Source organism: Rattus rattus, chromosome 8 (assembly GCF_011064425.1).
Source record: "Rattus rattus isolate New Zealand chromosome 8, Rrattus_CSIRO_v1, whole genome shotgun sequence".
NCBI classification, from domain to species: Eukaryota; Metazoa; Chordata; class Mammalia; order Rodentia; family Muridae; genus Rattus; species Rattus rattus.
The window spans coordinates 110846550-110865482 of record NC_046161.1 but is presented as its reverse complement, the minus strand read 5'-3'; the positions used below and the strand labels follow the sequence as shown (position 1 = coordinate 110865482).

General features: G+C 48.9%; 1 protein-coding gene across 1 annotated transcript in view; it reads left to right on the top strand.

Moving 5' to 3' along the window:
• Positions 1-15084, top strand: part of Scn10a (sodium voltage-gated channel alpha subunit 10) — a 112742-nt gene extending 97658 nt beyond the window's left edge. The window contains exons 22-28 of the mRNA XM_032909574.1: positions 1006-1128; positions 2064-2348; positions 3978-4031; positions 4958-5099; positions 5941-6041; positions 10188-10458; positions 13543-15084. Of these exons, the coding sequence (XP_032765465.1) occupies positions 1006-1128; positions 2064-2348; positions 3978-4031; positions 4958-5099; positions 5941-6041; positions 10188-10458; positions 13543-14753 (2187 nt within the window). The 3' untranslated portion in view covers positions 14754-15084. The remainder of the gene's footprint in view (positions 1-1005; positions 1129-2063; positions 2349-3977; positions 4032-4957; positions 5100-5940; positions 6042-10187; positions 10459-13542) is intronic.
• The last annotated feature ends 3849 nt before the right edge of the window (positions 15085-18933 follow it).

Sequence of the window (18933 nt, the reverse complement as noted above, 5' to 3'; positions counted from 1 at the left end):
TAAACCCTCAAAGCCAGCCCCCAATGATCCAGGTGATGTATTTCCTCCGGCAAGGCTTCTCCCCTTAAAGGGTCCATAACCTGCCCGAACAGCATCACCAGCTGGAGACAGGTGTTCAGATACATGAGCCTGTGAGGGACATTTCACATTCAAGCCAACATGATGAGTTTTATCATAGGCGCAATGAAGAGACCTCAGCTCTCCAGATCTCTTAGAGTCAATCAAAATGTTAAGGTTCTTAGGGCCCTTGGAGGGGAAATGAAGTTTAACCGCATGTATCTGGGGGTATCAGGGAGTGAGAATGGGTTTTCTTGCCCAGAATTCCACGTGTGTAATGAATAGGTCTTGAGACCATCGCAGAAGATGGGGCAGAAAGAGTGTAGATCTGGAGGAAGGGACGGCGCTCTGTGGAAAGCTGTCTTTCGGGCATACCATAGGCATTGCACTCATGAACACTTGGCAGCGGTGAATACCTGCACAGGATTGGGCCCATCGCTACCCTGTCATGATTGAGGCGGGGTTCAGGAGGCCCCACCCATCCCCAGGGATCTATAGACAACTGGTGGTTGCTGGAGGAAGGGGAGACATGTTCTCAGTGGTGTAATCACTAGCTAGACGCCCACACTCCTGTAAGAAACCCTAGTGAAACTCACTGGGTCTTCTAAAAGTAAGACATGAAAGTAAAAGGGACCTAATCTGAGGAGGGAGTGGTCAGCGGGAGGATGAGGGAGACAACAGGGAATCGTGGGAGACAAATATGATATGTGTGTGTATTTGTGAAAATATAAAATCCATCGTTATATATAATTAATATATACTCATAAGCATTTTAATTCAGTAAAGGAAAAGGACATTCAAGGGTTCAGAAAAAGGTGGGAGCCCGGGCAATGGGCTAGAGAGACAGGGCAGGCAGGGCTTAGGAGGCGGGGCACAGAGTTGCTGCCTCTTTCCACCAGATGACATTCTAGAGCACTGGGACAATGCTTTGGTCTCTGTCTGTACCAGATCTCCCTGACAAGCCTCATAGCAAAGATCCTTGAGTATTCCGACGTGGCGTCCATCAAAGCCCTTCGGACTCTCCGTGCCCTCCGACCGCTGCGGGCTCTGTCCCGATTCGAAGGCATGAGGGTAAGACACGTTTTGGGACTTCTCTGATTGGCAGCGTTTTGCAAACCTTCTCCAACTTCCCCCGCCCCCATGTCACCTCTGCGTTGTCCCTTCCTGTTCAGACTCCGAGGACATTGTGTCGGCTAACTCTCTTGTCTCCCTCAAGTCTGATCTTCAGAACCTCTTTTCTCATCACCCACCAATGCCACCCCTTACGCCCTCAGGGAAGTGGTCCTGATTATTCTCTGTCTCATGGTCTTATTCCTAAATACATCCAGAGTGCCCAGTGTCCCAATTCAAGTGAATCTTTCCTCTGGCAGTCTTTGGCAATGTAGAGATAACCTCCGCCCAGCACCTCAGCCAGAATCCACCTGAAGGTGTCCTGGCTCTGGCCACAGCCTCTATGCCCTGTGGCTTTCTCTCCACCCACCCTGTCCTTTACTGCGGCCAGTTTCCTCCCAGTTCCACCGCCACCACCGGCTCAAAGCAGTCACCACATCTTTGCAAACAACAGTGGGGTGTTCAGATCAGCTGTAGGCTGGAGAGATGGCTCAATCAGCACAGAGCTCGCCTTGCAAACGTGAGGCTCTAATTCAAGTCCCAGACCCCATGTAAAAGGCATAATTTTAAAAGGCAAGCAAAGAGGTACATGTGTGCAGACAGAGGTGCATGTGTGCCAACAGAGAGGCACATGTGTGCACACAGAGAGGTGCATGTGTGCACGCAGAGAAAGTTTCTCAGCTGGGGAGGTAGAGGCGAGCAGGTCCCTGGGGCTCACTAGCAGCCAGTCTAATGTACCTGGTGAGTTCTAGGTCATGAGAGACTGCCTCAGAGGAGGTGGGTGGGGTTCCTGAAGGTGACACTGAGGGCTGTCTCCACATGCAGGTATGTGTGCATGTAAGAAGCACAGACAAGTGACATTTGGGAACTTCAGGTCCTTTTCCGTTTCCTACCAGGTAGTGGTGGATGCCCTCGTGGGCGCCATCCCCTCCATCATGAACGTCCTCCTCGTCTGCCTCATCTTCTGGCTCATCTTCAGCATCATGGGCGTGAACCTCTTCGCCGGGAAATTTTCCAAGTGCGTCGACACCAGAAGTAACCCATTTTCCAACGTGAATTCGACGATAGTGAATAACAAGTCTGAGTGTCACAATCAAAACAGCACAGGCCACTTCTTCTGGGTCAACGTCAAAGTCAACTTCGACAACGTCGCTATGGGCTACCTCGCACTTCTTCAGGTGGTGAGTCGTCTGAGATCCGTCATTTTCTCTCCTTTGGCTGCTCAGTAAATGGAGCTTCTCCCAGAAGGCACTGCATAGAGATCCTACAAGAGGCAGCACTGAGTGTGAGCTGAGACCGTTCTGTATTTCCACAGATGATAGCCTTAAATGAGAAGCCCTCACTAATGAGTGTGAGCTCACAGGGCGACCGTTGGCCAAGTCTGGCTAAGATAATAAAGTAGGAAGATGGGCCATCCATGAGGCTATCATGAGAGATGGCTATGATAAGGTGTACAGAGCAGGGGAGTATACAGGGCTTTACCTGTCACGTCTTTTTATCTCCTGTGTGATAGTCACAGCTAATTAAGTTTGTTGCAGTGACGGGTAGCATTGGTGACAATGGTCACGTGAACTCATGCCATTCAGTTGTCTATATCCACACCTTCACTCAGTCCTGGGTTCACTGCGATGTGGCTGCAGCTTCTCAAGCATCCGCCACATTCATTCGCCGGTGAGTTCCTGTATTCTTCCACCCCTTGCTCATCCATTCGAGGAACGAGTAACCTCTGTGTATCTGTGGTCTATCGGGCACTATGCTCAACCACTGGAGATTATAGTCAGGACAGGACGCAGGAGCTGGGGCTCACGAGAAAACCGGACAAATACGTTACTCAAGTGCTGTAACAGGCTGGAGAGAGCAAAGTCTCCTTCATGCAGGAGATATGTTACAAAGCACATCTGCTTTTGACGCCTCAAGGATGCTAAAACAGGGCCGGGGAGGTAGCTCTTGAGCAATTACTATGTGAGCATGAAGGCTTGAGTTCAGATCCTCATCAACCATGTAAACTTCCGGTCATGTCGGCACTTGCCTATAACCCCAGTGCTGGGGACGTGGAATCAGAAACATCAGGAGAGCTTGTTGGCCACCATCCTAGCTGAAGAATTAAGCACAAGCCTGGGGTTCAGTGGGAGAGTATGCCTCCAGGGGATAGGGCAGACAGCAATAGAGAAGGACACTAGACAGCTTCCTCTCTCTTCTGCACACACATGCATTAAAACACACACATATAACACACACACACACACACACACACAAATGCTAAAACGGGCAGAGGGATTGGACAGGGAGGAGGGAGAGGAAATTGGGGCCAGGATGTAGTACATGAGAGAGGAATAAATTAAATTTTTAAATAAATAAATAAATAAAAAGTAAAATTTAAAATCATTGACCTTTCAAAAAAAATGACGTTGAAACTGTAGGCAGGAGATGTGGTCTTGTTCCCACTTTCAGGTGTGTTTCTTATGTCACGCGCATTAGCGGGGAAGTGACCGAGAAAATGTCGGCCCAGCAGAGCACAGAACAGCCTGTACCCGTTGTCCCTAGAGCTAGACAAGTAGAGTCCCAGCATATTCTAGGAGGTTCCACATCTTCAGTACCACGATATTCTGGATTTCTTGAAGTCGTGTGAAGTCAGTCAAGTCACTGAGAGACTTTCCCCTTTCTTCCCTTTCTGCCTGAGCTCTCTCCTCCCCAGCCTTCTTCACTCAGTCTCTTGCTCTCTCTCTCCCCCTCCCATTGAGCTACTGTAGAGCCAGACGGGCCCAGTTAAAGGGACAGACACTGATTGTCCTCCACCTTCTTGTTTCCAGGCAACCTTCAAAGGCTGGATGGACATAATGTATGCAGCTGTTGATTCCGGAGAGGTGAGCCCCGGCTCCTGTGCATCCTGTCACATGGCTTCCACAGCCCACCTCTGTGGCAACATCCAGCTGCTGTGGTTTTGGGTATTTGAGCCCCCCAACCAGGCTTCTCCCTTCCGCACAGGCTCCTGAGGCATCTCTGGCGTGTAGAATTGGTTACATTTGTTACTTTTCTTGTTGCTATGTCCAAACACCTGACAAGAAGCTATGTAAAGATGACATCACTGTGGCTTACAGCTCAAAGGGCATATGGTCTACCATGACCTGGGAGGTATGACAACAAGAGAGGGAGACAGCTGGTCACATGGCAGTCCCAGTCAGGAGGCAGAGTAGACAGGAAATAATTCACGTCTTCCAGCCAGCTTTCCAATCGTAAATGTTCTACAACCTTCCTGAACTGGGGCACCGACTGGGATCCAAGTATCCAAACATTAATGAACCCTGTGGGAGACATTTCACATTCACATCGTAAGAGTAGTGCTGACAATGGGGGAGAGCCTTCCTACCTCAGTGGGCACAACTGATGTCCTGCCTGTGTCCCCTGGGCCCCTGGAGTCCTCTGGGATCCCCATCCTCTGTTTGAAGCCTTTCTTCAGCTCATCAGACCTTCCTCGATGGCCTCTCCCAGCAGCACTGGGGTGGGAGGTTCCTGGACAACTCTCATTAGGGGTTCACAGACAAGTATCGCAGCTCCCTTATTCCTTGGCAGTCCCACTGTGGGGTGTGTTCTCCGCCAGGGTGGAGCCATCGTTGCCTACAGCAGCAGCCTAGTTAATAATACCCCCTCAGCCTTTCTCACCTGCGCTTCCTCCCAACCCCCTCAATCCCCGCTTCATGGGATAAAGTGACAGGGTCTCGTCCCAGCATCGGCTTCCAGAGAAAGCTAAGCCAGGTGCCCTCCTCGAATCTCCCGTTTTGTGTGACCACAGATCAACAGTCAGCCTAACTGGGAGAACAACTTGTACATGTACCTGTACTTCGTCGTCTTCATCATTTTCGGTGGCTTCTTCACGCTGAATCTCTTTGTTGGGGTCATAATCGACAACTTCAACCAACAGAAAAAAAAGATAAGTGGACCTCTGGTGTGTCCGCCGCGGTAATGAATCTTGTACTTCCCGTCCCTCAGACAGCTGTGGCCTCGTGGCTAAAAGCCAAGGATACTTATGGCGCTTCCTGTCTGTAGCACCAAGCTGATATTCGACCCTTGGGTTTGGTCCTCACCGCTGTCTGGTGCCTGCTGCTGCTACTGCTAGGGCAGATATATTTGCAGCGTTAGCAATGCTCCCCAAGGTTCCCATCCTCCAGCAAAGTGGCCTCGGTCTCCTCAGCTGGAGCCAAATGTCACAGATGAAGCATTAAGAAGGGCTGACAGGGAGAGAAAGAGCTCTGGCACCTGCCACTCCAGAGCTTTAAGCCCCCAAGGGACAGCGTCAGGACATCTCAGAATCCCAACCTTCTAGGGAGGGAGGTTCTTACCTCCATGCTTCCCGTAGGAACCTAATCCCAATTATTTAGCTGTATTTATAGTACAAAATATGAATGCTAAATATACAAAATGCTTTCCCATCATGCCTGCATCTCCTCCTAGAGTCCTGTTCCCAAGCCCGCTCTACTCTCAGTACTGTAGAAAAGAAATAAGCTTTACGTGAGAAACCCAGGCACTGGATCTTATCCAGGTGCTCACCTCAGAGTCTTTAGTGGGTGTAGCATTGTGGTAGAGCATTTGGCTGTAGAATCAAACCCAGGCAGGGAGACTGCAGTGGGCCATTCTCTCTCAGGCCAGACATGCCCTGATCCTTCCCACAGAGATGAGACGGCTGGAACCAGAACACTCAGGCTTTGGCTTCTCTTGGGGGAGGAGAGGTAATCTTGTTACTTTAATAACATCAGCGTGTCCCTCTCCTCTACCTAGGAGGCCAGGACATCTTCATGACGGAAGAGCAGAAGAAGTACTACAATGCCATGAAGAAGCTGGGCTCCAAGAAACCCCAGAAGCCCATCCCACGGCCCCTGGTGAGCCCCTGAGTTTCTCTCTCCCTGAGCAGGTTTGTGAATGGATTCAGCCCAAGTCTGGGCTGAATGGAAGCCTGGGTAGCGTTGTATGGGGGAGACCTGGGGCAGGTTTAGAGGTGGAAGCGATGAGGCTCCCAGGCCCCAAAAGTGAGATGTGGAAATGAAGTGGAAGCAGCTCTGATGGGTGCTTCTGACCAGCTTATCTGATGGGTTCTGCATCTCTCAACAACCTGAGGCTTCAGGAAACAGTATGAAACAGTAAGGGTGGTTAGAGTTTCTACCCCATGGTGTGGCCCCCATATGGGTTACTCCAGTGAGTGCAGACTGTCAGGATATTTACAGGGAGGAGAAGGACTGTCACCTTCAACACACGCTGTGTGTCAATAATAGAATTGGTCTGCTGCTGTCTAGAATCTGTTCAGAAGTGTTGGACCAGGAATGAATGGTGTGGGGTTTCAGACTCTAGAAGAGCAGGGGGTACCTTCCAAACCCTGTAAGATGAAGAAAACTGGGTTTGGATGAGTCTGAGCAAGAGTGTGCAGGGCTTCCTGAGGATGAACACACACAAACACACACACACACACACACACATCACAAACACATGTACACACACATCATATCACACACACATGAATACACACACATACACACATCATATCACACATATGTACACACATGTACACACACATACATCATATCACACGCACGTACACACACATACACACACATCATATCATACACACATGTACACACATACACACACATCATATCACACATGTACACACACATACATCATATCACACGCACGTACACACACATACACACACATCATATCATACACACATGTACACACATACACACACATCATATCACACATGTACACACACATACATCATATCACACGCATGTACACACACATACACACACATCATATCATACACACATGTACACACATACACACACATCATATCACACATGTACACACATACATCATATCACACACACATGTACACACACATACACACACACGTACACACACATCATATCACACACACATGTACATACACACATACACACACATCATATCACAAGCCAAGCGCATGTACACAGACACCCACACACATCATATCACAAACATGTACACACACACGTACACACACACATACACACATCATATCACACACATGTACACACATATACATCATATCACACACATGTACACACACATGTACACACATACACACATCATATCACACACACACGTACACAAACACCCACGCACATCATATCACACACATGTACACACATATACATTATATCACACACACATGTACACAGACACCCACACACATCATATCACACACATGTACACACATACACACACATCATATCACACACATGTACACACACACATCACATACATATGTACACACACATCAATGGGTGAGAACTGTCTCAAAGCTAAAAGACTTGGGACAGAAGCTGAGTCCAGCAGTGGGCCTCAAGTGAGAGGTTAAGAAGGAAGCAGCTGAGCCCTGTGGCCATCACTGGCCTCACACCATCGCTGAGCTCCCGTGGAAACTGGACTCCTGTGTCTGAGCCACTCTTCAGACCAAACAAGCTTCTGGTGCTTCTCTCCAGCCTCTCACCACTTACAAAGCAGCCCACAGGCCACTGGAGCTTCTTCCTCTCTTCTTCCTACCCCTGGGTTAAAGCGAGCTCCATTTCAAACCCTGCCCTGCAGACACTAAGTCACGGAGCTAACTGTTGAACTTCCCGGCCACACAGCAGAGAGGGAACCGTAGATGAACATCATTGCTCCCTGTGAAGTCTCAGCCAGGATCCTCCACATCCTCCAGTGGTGGCAGAGAGCGGAGGTCCCTCCGCCATAAGGGGGAAGTGGCTTCACTGCCTGGCTCTGTGCCAGAATCCTGGGACTCTCCATCTGTTTGGAGGAGGGCTTAAACTACTAATTAACTACATCGGTAATCTCAGTGGGGAGCCATGGCTCTCTCCTCTTACTGCGGTCCAAGGCTGGTGCACATTAGCTCTTGTATTCCCTAATCAAGAAAAGCTGAGGCAAGGTTGGGATATTTCAACAACGCTTTGAAATCTCAGGGAAGCCGTAAGAGTAGTGTCTGAGGAGAGACAGTACGTGGCTGCTCTCCAGGGCCCACAGCCCACGGTCCATGCCCCGGCCAGCACTCATAACCTCATACCACCTGCCCAGCACATAAGCCTGACCCTCCCCACTGTCTAGAACCAAGAAGGAAATGCAAGGGGAGTTTTTCCTACTTTACTTAACGTTACTGGAAATTCTAGGGTACAAGCCCAGCTCTGGCAGCCCTACCAAGTGGGACTCTATCCCCCCCATCCTCAAAATGCTAAGAGACAAGAAAGACCAGAAGCCAGAGAAAGATTATTCAACATGGCCGCCTGGGTAAGAGGGAGAAGTAAAGAGGTCCCGGATGCCCAAGTCCCTTTTCCGAGTCCTGATACGAGGTTTAGGCTTAAATAAAGAGCGGGAAAGACGAATAGGAGCCTCTGGTCAAGTGCGGTCCTGCCTGTCACTGGCCGTCATTAACTCACCTCCAGTTTATCCTGCAAGAAGGCCTGACCAGTGGCCAAAACTGTGTGAAAACTCTCTTCCTGGGAGACAGGCTCCGCTCTGGCGGGCACTGTGTGAGAGAGACTCCTAGGGAAATTCAGTTGGTCAGGGTCTGTTGGTCAGGGTCTGTTCAGTAGCCCAATGATCAGATGGAGGGGCACGAAGGTCTTCACTCCTGCCAGGGCAGCTGTATTAACGCACGCTCCGTCCTCCCAGGACCAGCTTGCTTCCCATCCGGCGTCTGTCTCTGGTATGCCCCACCGACATGTTTGGGAGCCAAGCCGAGCATTGGCTGGGAAGTTGTGTGTGGGCGTTGTTCGTGGCAGAGCCAACACAGTACCACAGAAGGATTTCCCCAACCATGCCTCTGTGTAAAGCTCATGTTCTAGATCTGGTCTTAACCGGTGGGAAGGCTGAAGGCTCTACAAGACTGGGTAATTTTATCCTATGGCTCTCTCTCATAGAAATCACTGAGAGCAGGTTTCCACATTGTGAGAAAACAGTAGACGCCCGGCTGCCATGTTAGCAATCACCCTCCACCGTCTGAGGGCACGGAGGGCAATGCACACTGGGAACAGACAGAAGTTGGGATACCTACCCCAATCTGATGCTCGCATCGTTTGATTAGAAGTCACGTGACCACAAATGAGACTCTTTCTTTTTCTCTGGATTTTCAGTAATGACACAGAGGAGCTTAGTGGCTCCTCCCATGCCAGGACTTAAGCCAACAGTCCACACAGAGCCAGGTCCTCTCTGGTCTGATTCTCTGCTCTAACCCAGCAGGGTGGCAACCCCGCCCCCCCAGTGTGAAGCATCAGTAGGGATCAGATCTACAGTAGCACTTCCCCCAACCCAGTTGAAAGCTTCTGGAAGAATCCGGCAAGTTCTTCTCCCAGACCCCTGTGACTACACGCATGGGACCCTGGGCACAGTATCCCATCCAGCAAGTGCCTCTGTACAGAATTAGCTATAATCAGCACTGGTCAGGTGACTGTCAAATGTTGAGATGCTTAACTCACAGATGCTCATTCTCCCCTCCACTCCCTCAATTTCTTGAGGACCTACTGCACAGGGGACACAATGCAGACAACTAGAATTCGAACTGTAAGCAAGATGAACACAGCAACTGACCCCAGAAAGGCTGCAGTTTGGAGACAGAGGCAAATGACTAGCAAAAACCACACATACGTCAGCTCGCAGGCTGCACACACAGATACCCACACATCAACTCACAAGCTACACACACACACACACACACACACACACACACACACACACATATACACATCAACTTACAAGCTACACACACACATACACACATCAACTCACAGGCTACAGACACACATACACACACACACACACACACACACATCAGCTCACAGGCTGCACACACGCGTCGTCTTCAACTCACAGGCTGGAGAGCTTGTCACAGGGGAAAGAATGGGGTAAAAAGTCTGGAGTTTGAAGGGCCCTCATGACTAGGAGTTAGATACAGGAGACTGAAACAGCCTGGGGTGATGCTTCCTCCTCTCTCTCAGAATAAGTACCAAGGCTTCGTGTTTGACATCGTGACCAGGCAAGCCTTTGACATCATCATCATGGTTCTCATCTGCCTCAACATGATCACCATGATGGTGGAGACCGACGAGCAGGGCGAGGAGAAGACGAAGGTTCTGGGCAAAATCAACCAGTTCTTCGTGGCCGTCTTCACGGGCGAGTGTGTGATGAAGATGTTCGCCCTGCGGCAATACTACTTCACCAACGGCTGGAACGTGTTTGACTTCATAGTGGTGATCCTGTCTATTGGGAGTAAGTGGCAGCCATGCCCTGGGGGAGCCTCGCGCCTGCTTCGGGTTGTTTAGCTGTTCCTTTCAAACCATGGAAACAGCCAGCTTCATTTTTTTCAAATCCCCTCCCCCCACCTCCGTGTGTGTGTGTGTGTGTGTGTGTGTGTGTGTGTGTGTGTGTGTGTCAGAAGACTCCTCTGGTATCAGCCCTCATCTTCCACATTGTCTGAGCCAAAGACTCTTACTGTTCTCCGACTTTTACACCAGGCTAGCTGGCCCACAGCTGCTGGGGAGTCTCCTGTCTCCACCTCCCATCTTGCTGTAAGAGCACTGGAATTACCTGCACATGCTCCCACACCTTGCTTTATAAGGTTCTTCCCCCACGGAACCATCTCCCCAGGCTTAGCTCATGTTTTCAAGCACATGGTCTAGGTTAGAAGAGCCCCATGCATGCAGCCTTCAGAGGCAGCAAACTTCAAATCCCCCAGGATGTTCCCAGAGGAAGAAGATGTGCAGTGGGCTCCACCTTGTTATCGTGAGTGACAGAAAGGTGGTAGATCACGCATTGAGATCTATGCTATGAAGACACTGGGTGTTGGTGAAGCCTCTATATTTTGGGTGCAGTGGTGTCTGGAGTTGGAATCTGGTGTGAGAAAGGAGACCACTGTAACTGCCTAATTAAACTGTCCTTCTTAAAAAGGACACATCTGACTCACCAACTTCATATTGAATATAAATATACACTGTTCAGTTAAGCCCTGGACCACCCACTTCTCGTCCCAGAGCATACTCGTCCCAGAGCATACCCGTGGGTTTGATTTCCCATTGATTTGCTATTGAGACCTTGTAGCATCTTCATACAACTGACAGCAACCCATCCCCCTCAACCCAGCTCCAGTGTTAAAACAGAATCTCGGGTGGCATTTGTTTGTTTGAGATTCTAACCTGGCTTTGTTTTGTCCCGGGTTGTTACTGGGATTTTAAAAACTACATCACTGAGTTAAGATCGACATCCAAAAAGAAATATTACATGTACTGAATATAGACAGCCTGTCAGGCTTGGAGGTTGTGTATATCCATGAAAACATGTCTACAGTCGATACTGTAAGGGCGTCCACTGCCTCTGAAAGTCTTCTCCCTTCTAATTGGTCAGCTCATTATTTACTTCGTGCTGAGATTCACACTATTAGCCGGGTGTGGTGTATCATGCCTACAATCCAAGCACTTGAGAAGTTGAAGCAGGAGGAATATTGTGACTTTCGAGGTCAGCCTGGGCTACAGTGAATTCAGGGCCAGCCTGGGCTACAGTGAGACTCAGCATCCTGACTTTAAAAAACAAAATCGAACAGACAGCAAACAGAAGAGAGCCCTCCCTCCTAGGCTTATGTGGCTTAGCACAACAGAAGGTTTTGTGGTCAACTGACCAGTGGGCTTGGGGTTTCATTCGTTTATTTTGTTTCATCTATCTTTCAAAGTAAGAAACTCCCAAGGACATTTGGATGGGAGCTTGTTTTCCTGGTTGTTTGTATCAGCGATAGAGCAGGACCACATATCCCGTGACCCTGTGATGGGGACTTCTAACTATCAGTTCCTGGTTCCTACGTGTCAGCCCAATCCACTGAGCAGGAATCCCCTGTGGTGAAAACCACCTGAAGAGCCCGCCTGTCCATCTTCTTCCTCCCTTTCCTCTCTCCTCTTCTCTCTCTCTCTCTCTCTCTCTCTCTCTCTCCTGTCTGTCTCTGTCCCTGTCTCTCTGTCTCTGTCTCTCTGTCTCTGTCTCTCTCCCACTCTCCATCTCTCTCTCTCTCTGTCTCTTCTCTCTCTGTCTCTCTCTCTCTGTCTCTCTCTGTGTCTCTCTGTCTCTCTCTGTGTCTCTCTGTCTCTCTCTCTGTCTCTCTGTCTCTCTCCCTGTCTCTCTGTCTCTGTCTCTCTCTGTGTCTCTCGTCTCTCTGTCTCTCTGTCTCTGTCTCTCTCTCCCACTCTCCCTCTCTGTCTCTCTCTGTCTCTGTCTATCTCTGTCTCTGTCTCTCTGTCTCTCTGTCTCTGTCTCTGTCTGTCTCTTTCTGCCTGTCTCTCTGTCTCTGTATCTCTGTCTCTGTCTCTCTGTCTCTGTCTCTCTCTCTCCTACTCTCCCTCTCTCCCTCTCTCTCTCCTGAACAATACTGGGAAAGCAAAAGCTACACAGCACTCATCTGAGAGGAGCGCATCCTTCCAGGGAGGGAAGAGCGCCGCGGTTGAAATGGACGTCACCAGAACTTTCCCAGAGCGTTTGTAACCCGTATGTGTGCACAAACCCACATGAGATGACACAAGGGCTACACCCGCTCTTCATCCTTCTACCCTTTCTAGTCATGGGTAGGACTAGGGGGGACATAACCGGCCCTAACATGGGGTTCAAGGTACAGCTGGACATGAAAGAGATAAATTAAAGCCATTATGCAAGCAGCTGGCCACTCAAACCCAATCTCGCTCATCTGTCAGCGAGTTACCCAACTCCCTGCCTCCTTGTCATTAGTGTGAGCTCCATACAATTATCTGTGGGCCCGTGTGCCAGGAACTGAGTCAATCTCCACAGCAGGAAACAGGGAGATGAATCACAGGGGGCCCTGGCCTACACGGAGCACAGAACCAGGAAGAAGAAGTGGGCTCGGTGGTGCTGTCGTGCTGGAAGCAAAGCATTATGGGTTTGTGGACTAGGCTACAGTCACTTCCAGCTGAACTTGGCTGTGGAGGGGGGGGGTTATTGCGATTATTAATACATATTAATTGAACACATTAATCGGATTCACTGCGATATTCCTACACAGTAGGGAATGATTGAAGAAGGCAGGGTTTTAACCAAACCACAGAGGCTAACTAACAAGATATTCTGGGTAGGAAGGAAGGTAAGAACCTAGTAGGAAAGTCAAGAAACCACCCGAGGGAGGGCTGGTTACTGCAATGGGCAGCTGTGGAATGGTATGCTGGACCAACACCTAGGTCAGGCTCCTAGGAGCCCAGACTCCTGCAATGTTGATGCTAACACTGAGAAATGTGATCACCGCCAACTCAATCAGAGCTCATGGCTTGAGATACTGATTGGACTGTTCTGTGCCCTGCTTCACAGGTCTGCTGTTTTCTGCAATTCTTAAGTCACTGGAAAACTACTTCTCCCCGACGCTCTTCCGGGTCATCCGTCTGGCCAGGATCGGCCGCATCCTCAGGCTGATCCGAGCAGCCAAGGGGATTCGCACGCTGCTCTTCGCCCTCATGATGTCCCTGCCCGCCCTCTTCAACATCGGCCTCCTCCTCTTCCTCGTCATGTTCATCTACTCCATCTTCGGCATGGCCAGCTTCGCTAACGTCGTGGACGAAGCCGGCATCGACGACATGTTCAACTTCAAGACCTTTGGCAACAGCATGCTGTGCCTTTTCCAGATCACCACGTCGGCCGGCTGGGACGGCCTCCTCAGCCCCATCCTCAACACCGGGCCCCCCTACTGTGACCCCAACCTGCCCAACAGCAACGGCTCCCGGGGAAACTGCGGGAGCCCGGCTGTGGGCATCCTCTTCTTCACCACCTACATCATCATCTCCTTCCTCATCGTGGTCAACATGTACATCGCAGTGATTCTGGAGAACTTCAACGTGGCCACCGAGGAGAGCACGGAGCCCCTGAGCGAGGACGACTTCGACATGTTCTATGAGACCTGGGAGAAGTTCGACCCGGAGGCCACCCAGTTCATTGCCTTTTCTGCCCTCTCAGACTTCGCAGACACGCTCTCCGGCCCTCTTAGAATCCCCAAACCCAACCAGAATATATTAATCCAGATGGACCTGCCGTTGGTCCCCGGGGATAAGATCCACTGTCTGGACATCCTTTTTGCCTTCACAAAGAACGTCTTGGGAGAATCCGGGGAGTTGGACTCCCTGAAGACCAATATGGAGGAGAAGTTTATGGCGACCAATCTCTCCAAAGCATCCTATGAACCAATAGCCACCACCCTCCGGTGGAAACAGGAAGACATCTCAGCCACAGTCATTCAAAAGGCCTACCGGAGCTACATGCTGCACCGCTCCTTGACGCTCTCCAACACCCTGCATGTGCCCAGGGCTGAGGAGGATGGCGTGTCACTTCGCGGCGAAGGCTACGTTACATTCATGGCAAACAGTGGACTCCCGGACAAATCAGAAACTGTCTCTGCTACGTCTTTCCCACCGTCCTATGACAGTGTCACCAGGGGCCTGAGTGACCGGGCCAACATTAACCCATCTAGCTCAATGCAAAATGAAGATGAGGTCGCTGCTAAGGAAGGGAACAGCCCTGGACCTCAGTGAAGGCACTCGGGCATGCACGGGGCAGGTTCCAATGTCCTTCTCTGCTGTGCTAACTCCTTCCCTCTGGAGGTGGCACCAACCTCCAGCCTCCACCAATGCATGTCACTGGTCATGGTGTCAGAACTGAATGGGGACATCCTTGAGAAAGCCCCCACCCCAATAGGAATCAAAAGCCAAGGATACTCCTCCATTCTGACGTCCCTTCCGAGTTCCCAGAAGATGTCATTGCTCCCTTCTGTTTGTGACCAGAGACGTGATTTACCAACTTCTCGGAGCTAGGGACACATAACAAAGACTTTTCTGCTGGTGTCGGGCAGTCTTAGAGAAGTCACGTAGGGGTTGGCACTGAGAATTAGGGTTTGCATGACTGCATGCTCACAGCTGCCGGACAATACCTGTGAGTCGGCCATTAAAATTAATATTTTTAAAGTTATAGCGGAAGTAACATATCTTGTCTGTGTGTGTGTGCACACGTGTGTGTGTGTTGTGAGTACACATGTACGCGTGCACTTGGAGGCCAGAGGTTAATCTCTGGTGTCATTCCTCAGGCACTTCTTGAGATGAGGTCTTTCACGGGCCCGGAGCTCTCCAAATAGGTCATGCCGTCAGGGCATGAGCCCCAGGGATCTACCTACCTCTGCCCTCCCCTGCTGCGAGATTACAGGTACGCTCTCCGAATGCCTGGCACTTTTACATAGGTTGTGGGAGGTCAAATTCAATTCCTCATGCTTGTTTACAAACCAAGACACTCCCAGACCCCTAGCGTTATATCTTAAAGTATCATTTTATGTGCCCCCCTGTTGGCATTCTAAGCTCTGCTCCACAGCTTGCTCTCCTACCCTCTCACCCTCTTCCTCCTTTGTCCCCTCTCTCCCCATTCCCCTCCCCCTCTCTCTCCATGTGCTCATGGCTGGCCTTTACTCCTCTTCTTCTGTACTCCTCTTCCTCTCCCTCTGCCTCCTTTCTCTCTTCTCTCTCCTCTCCCCCTCCCCCTTTTCTCTGCCCTACTACCCTCTTAACTCCCCTCCCCATGCCCTGAATAAACTCTATTCTATATTATACCGTGGTGTGGCTGGTCCCTCAGGGGAAAGAGATCTCTCATCATGGGTCTGCTGAAGCATCTCATCCCCCACACCTCAGCACACCTCCAGAGAACATATCCCCCTTCTCTTCATCTTTTTATAGACACCACCCTTACATGTATGATACTAACATGTGCCATGAGCTACTTTTCCTTCACTCTCAGGACTCTAGATGCTCTGCGGTCAGAACTTGAAGATGCTGACCTAGGAGCTGGAAAGCCGAGTCCTAAATTTTTAAAGTTTTTAAAAATATACATGTATGTGGGAACATGTATGTGTGAGTACAAGTGCAGCGGCCAGAGATGGCATTGGGGCCCCTGCAGCTGGAGTTTACAGATGTTTGTGAGCCCCCTGACGTAGGTGTTAAGAACCAAATTCAAGTCTTCTGCAAGACCAGAAAGTGTTCTTAACCACCCAGCCCTAACTGGCTCTATTTTAATTCTGTACTGATTGCCTGACTAGCTGGGGCTAAGATCTTTCTCCCCTGTGACCCTCAGTCTCTCCACTTTTAAAGTTTGTAAGAATTGGAGAGATGAGACAGCTCTCAGTCTCGTACTTAGATGTCAGCGGAACTGGGATGGGGGGCTAACATTGCTGTGTCCAGATCTTCCCGCTATGATTGGCCAAGGCAGATTTGGACTATGTTCTAGGTTCAGTTTTATATCTCATAACAGAACTTTTAAAAGGCCATTATAGTCCCATGGAACTAGGACTCCATAATTAGTATAATTAAACGCAAACTGGATATTTCAAGAAAACTCTGGTGAATAAAATATTATAGCCAGAAGGCTTTTTTTCATCTATCCAATGAATATTTGTAAGTACTTGTTATATAACAGAGATTGCTCTGAGAACGAGAAAGGAACGAGAAAGCTAAGCTCCGTAGATGAATTGATGTTTATTTGGTGTATATCCTGGTATCAGCTTGACACAACCAAGAGTGTCTGGGAAGAGGAAGCCTCAGTTGAGGGATTGCCCAGATCGAGTTGGCCTGCTGCCACGTCTGTGAGGGATTGTATTGACAGAAAATTAGTGTGTAAGAGCCCACCCAGCCCACTGTGGACGGTGCTGTCGCTGGCAGGTGGCCCTGGGTTAAAAGAAAGCTGGCTTAGCATGAGCCAGAGAAAGCAACCCAGTAAAAAGCATCCCTCCATGGTCTCTGCTTCAGCTCCTGACTCCTGGTCCCTTCGTTGGCTTCTCTCAATAATGGACGATAATCTGTAAGCGGAATAAACCTTTTCATCTCCGAGTGGCTTTCGGTCATGATGTTTATCACAGCAACAGAAAGCAAACTAGGACAGTGTGCTAGACACTTTGCTTATTGGAGTAACAAAATACCTGATAAGACCACTTAAGGAAGCAATGTATGTATGTATGTATGTATGTATGTATGTATGTATGTGTATGTATGTATATGTATGTGTATGTATGTGTATGTATGTGCATGTATGTGTATGTATTATGTGTATGTGTATGTATATGTGTATGCATGTGCATGATGATTGTATGTGTGTATGTATGTATGCATGTGTATGTATGTGTGTGTATATGTATATGTGTATATATTTATGTATATGTGTGTATGTGTGTGTGCACATGTATGTATGTATGTGTGTATGTGTGTATATGTATGTATGTGTATGTATGTATGTGTGTGTGTGTGTGTGTATGTGTGTGTGTGTATGTGTGTATGTGTGTGCATGTGTGTGTATGTGTGTATGTGTATGTATGTGTGTGTGTGTGTGTGTGTATGTGTGTATGTATGTGTATGTGTGTGTATGTGTATGTGTGTTGTATGTGTGTATGTATGTAGTATGTGTGTATGTGTGTATGTATGTGTGTATGTATGTGTGTATGTATGTGTATTATGTGTATATGTGTGTATGTGTATGTATGTGTGTATATGTATGTGTGTATGTATTTATGTATATATGTGTGTATGTATGTGTGTATGCATGTATGTGTATGTATATGTATGTGTGTGTATTATGTGTATATGTATGTATATGTGTATGTGTATGTATGTGTGTATATGTATGTGTGTATGTATTTATGTATATATGTGTGTATGTATGTGTGTGTGTGTATGTGTGAATGTGTGTGTGCATATTGGATCACAGTTTTAGGGTATACTGTCCAAGCATGAGTTGACGGGTCACATCATATCCACAATCATGAAGCTGATCGAGGTGAATGTTGCTCCCCTGCCTGGCTTTCCCCACAGGATGGTGTTGCCCACACTTAGGGTGAGTTTTCCCTCCTCAGCTCAACTTGTCTAGAAACATCTTCATGGGCACACTTATAGGTGTGATTTATGATGAGTCTAAAGCCTATCAAATTGACAGTGAAGCTTAGCCATTACATGTCAACATGGGACATAAGGAAACTGTCATCTCTGAACTCTTGAGATGTTCCCAGCCGTAGTCAAAAGCTCAGGTCGATTCACTGACTGTGTATTCCACAACAGTATTTGCTGTCGGAATAGTCACAAGCTGTAGAGGCCGACTTGCCTTATGTCTCTCACAGAGGAGGTTTTCCCCTTCTTGATACCGACATCGTTGGCCCAGCAGTGGTCAAAATCTTCAAGGCTCTAGCAGGGGATTGACAGCACTCACAGGTGCATGGGAGCACGGTGGTGATAGGTGGTGATGGGTGCCACTGGTCCAAGGGGCACAGACACAGACCACAGAGTACACTGTCCACATCTCAGCCCCATGCGGTCAAGGCCAGAAGCTATCCGAAATGACATTCACACAAGTGTTTACAAGACAGTTGGGAAGGCAGACAGCCTGGGGACTGACTTATTTTTATAGGGTAACAGGAAAGAATTAGAAGTAGCCAAGTAGCAAGCTTTGTTTTAAACAAAATCGATGATGTTATTCTCAGGGGGATTTGTCCTAGTTTGCGTCTCTGTTGCTATGATAAAACACTGATCGGAAGAACAAAAGCAATTTGAGGAGGAACAAGGTTATTTCATCTCAGACTTTCTAGTAAGTTCCATCGTCGAGGGAAGCCAAGGCGGAAACTCAGCCCAGAAACAGGAACTGAAGCAGAGGCCATGGGGGAATACTGCTTTCTGGCCTGCTCAGCTGCCTTTC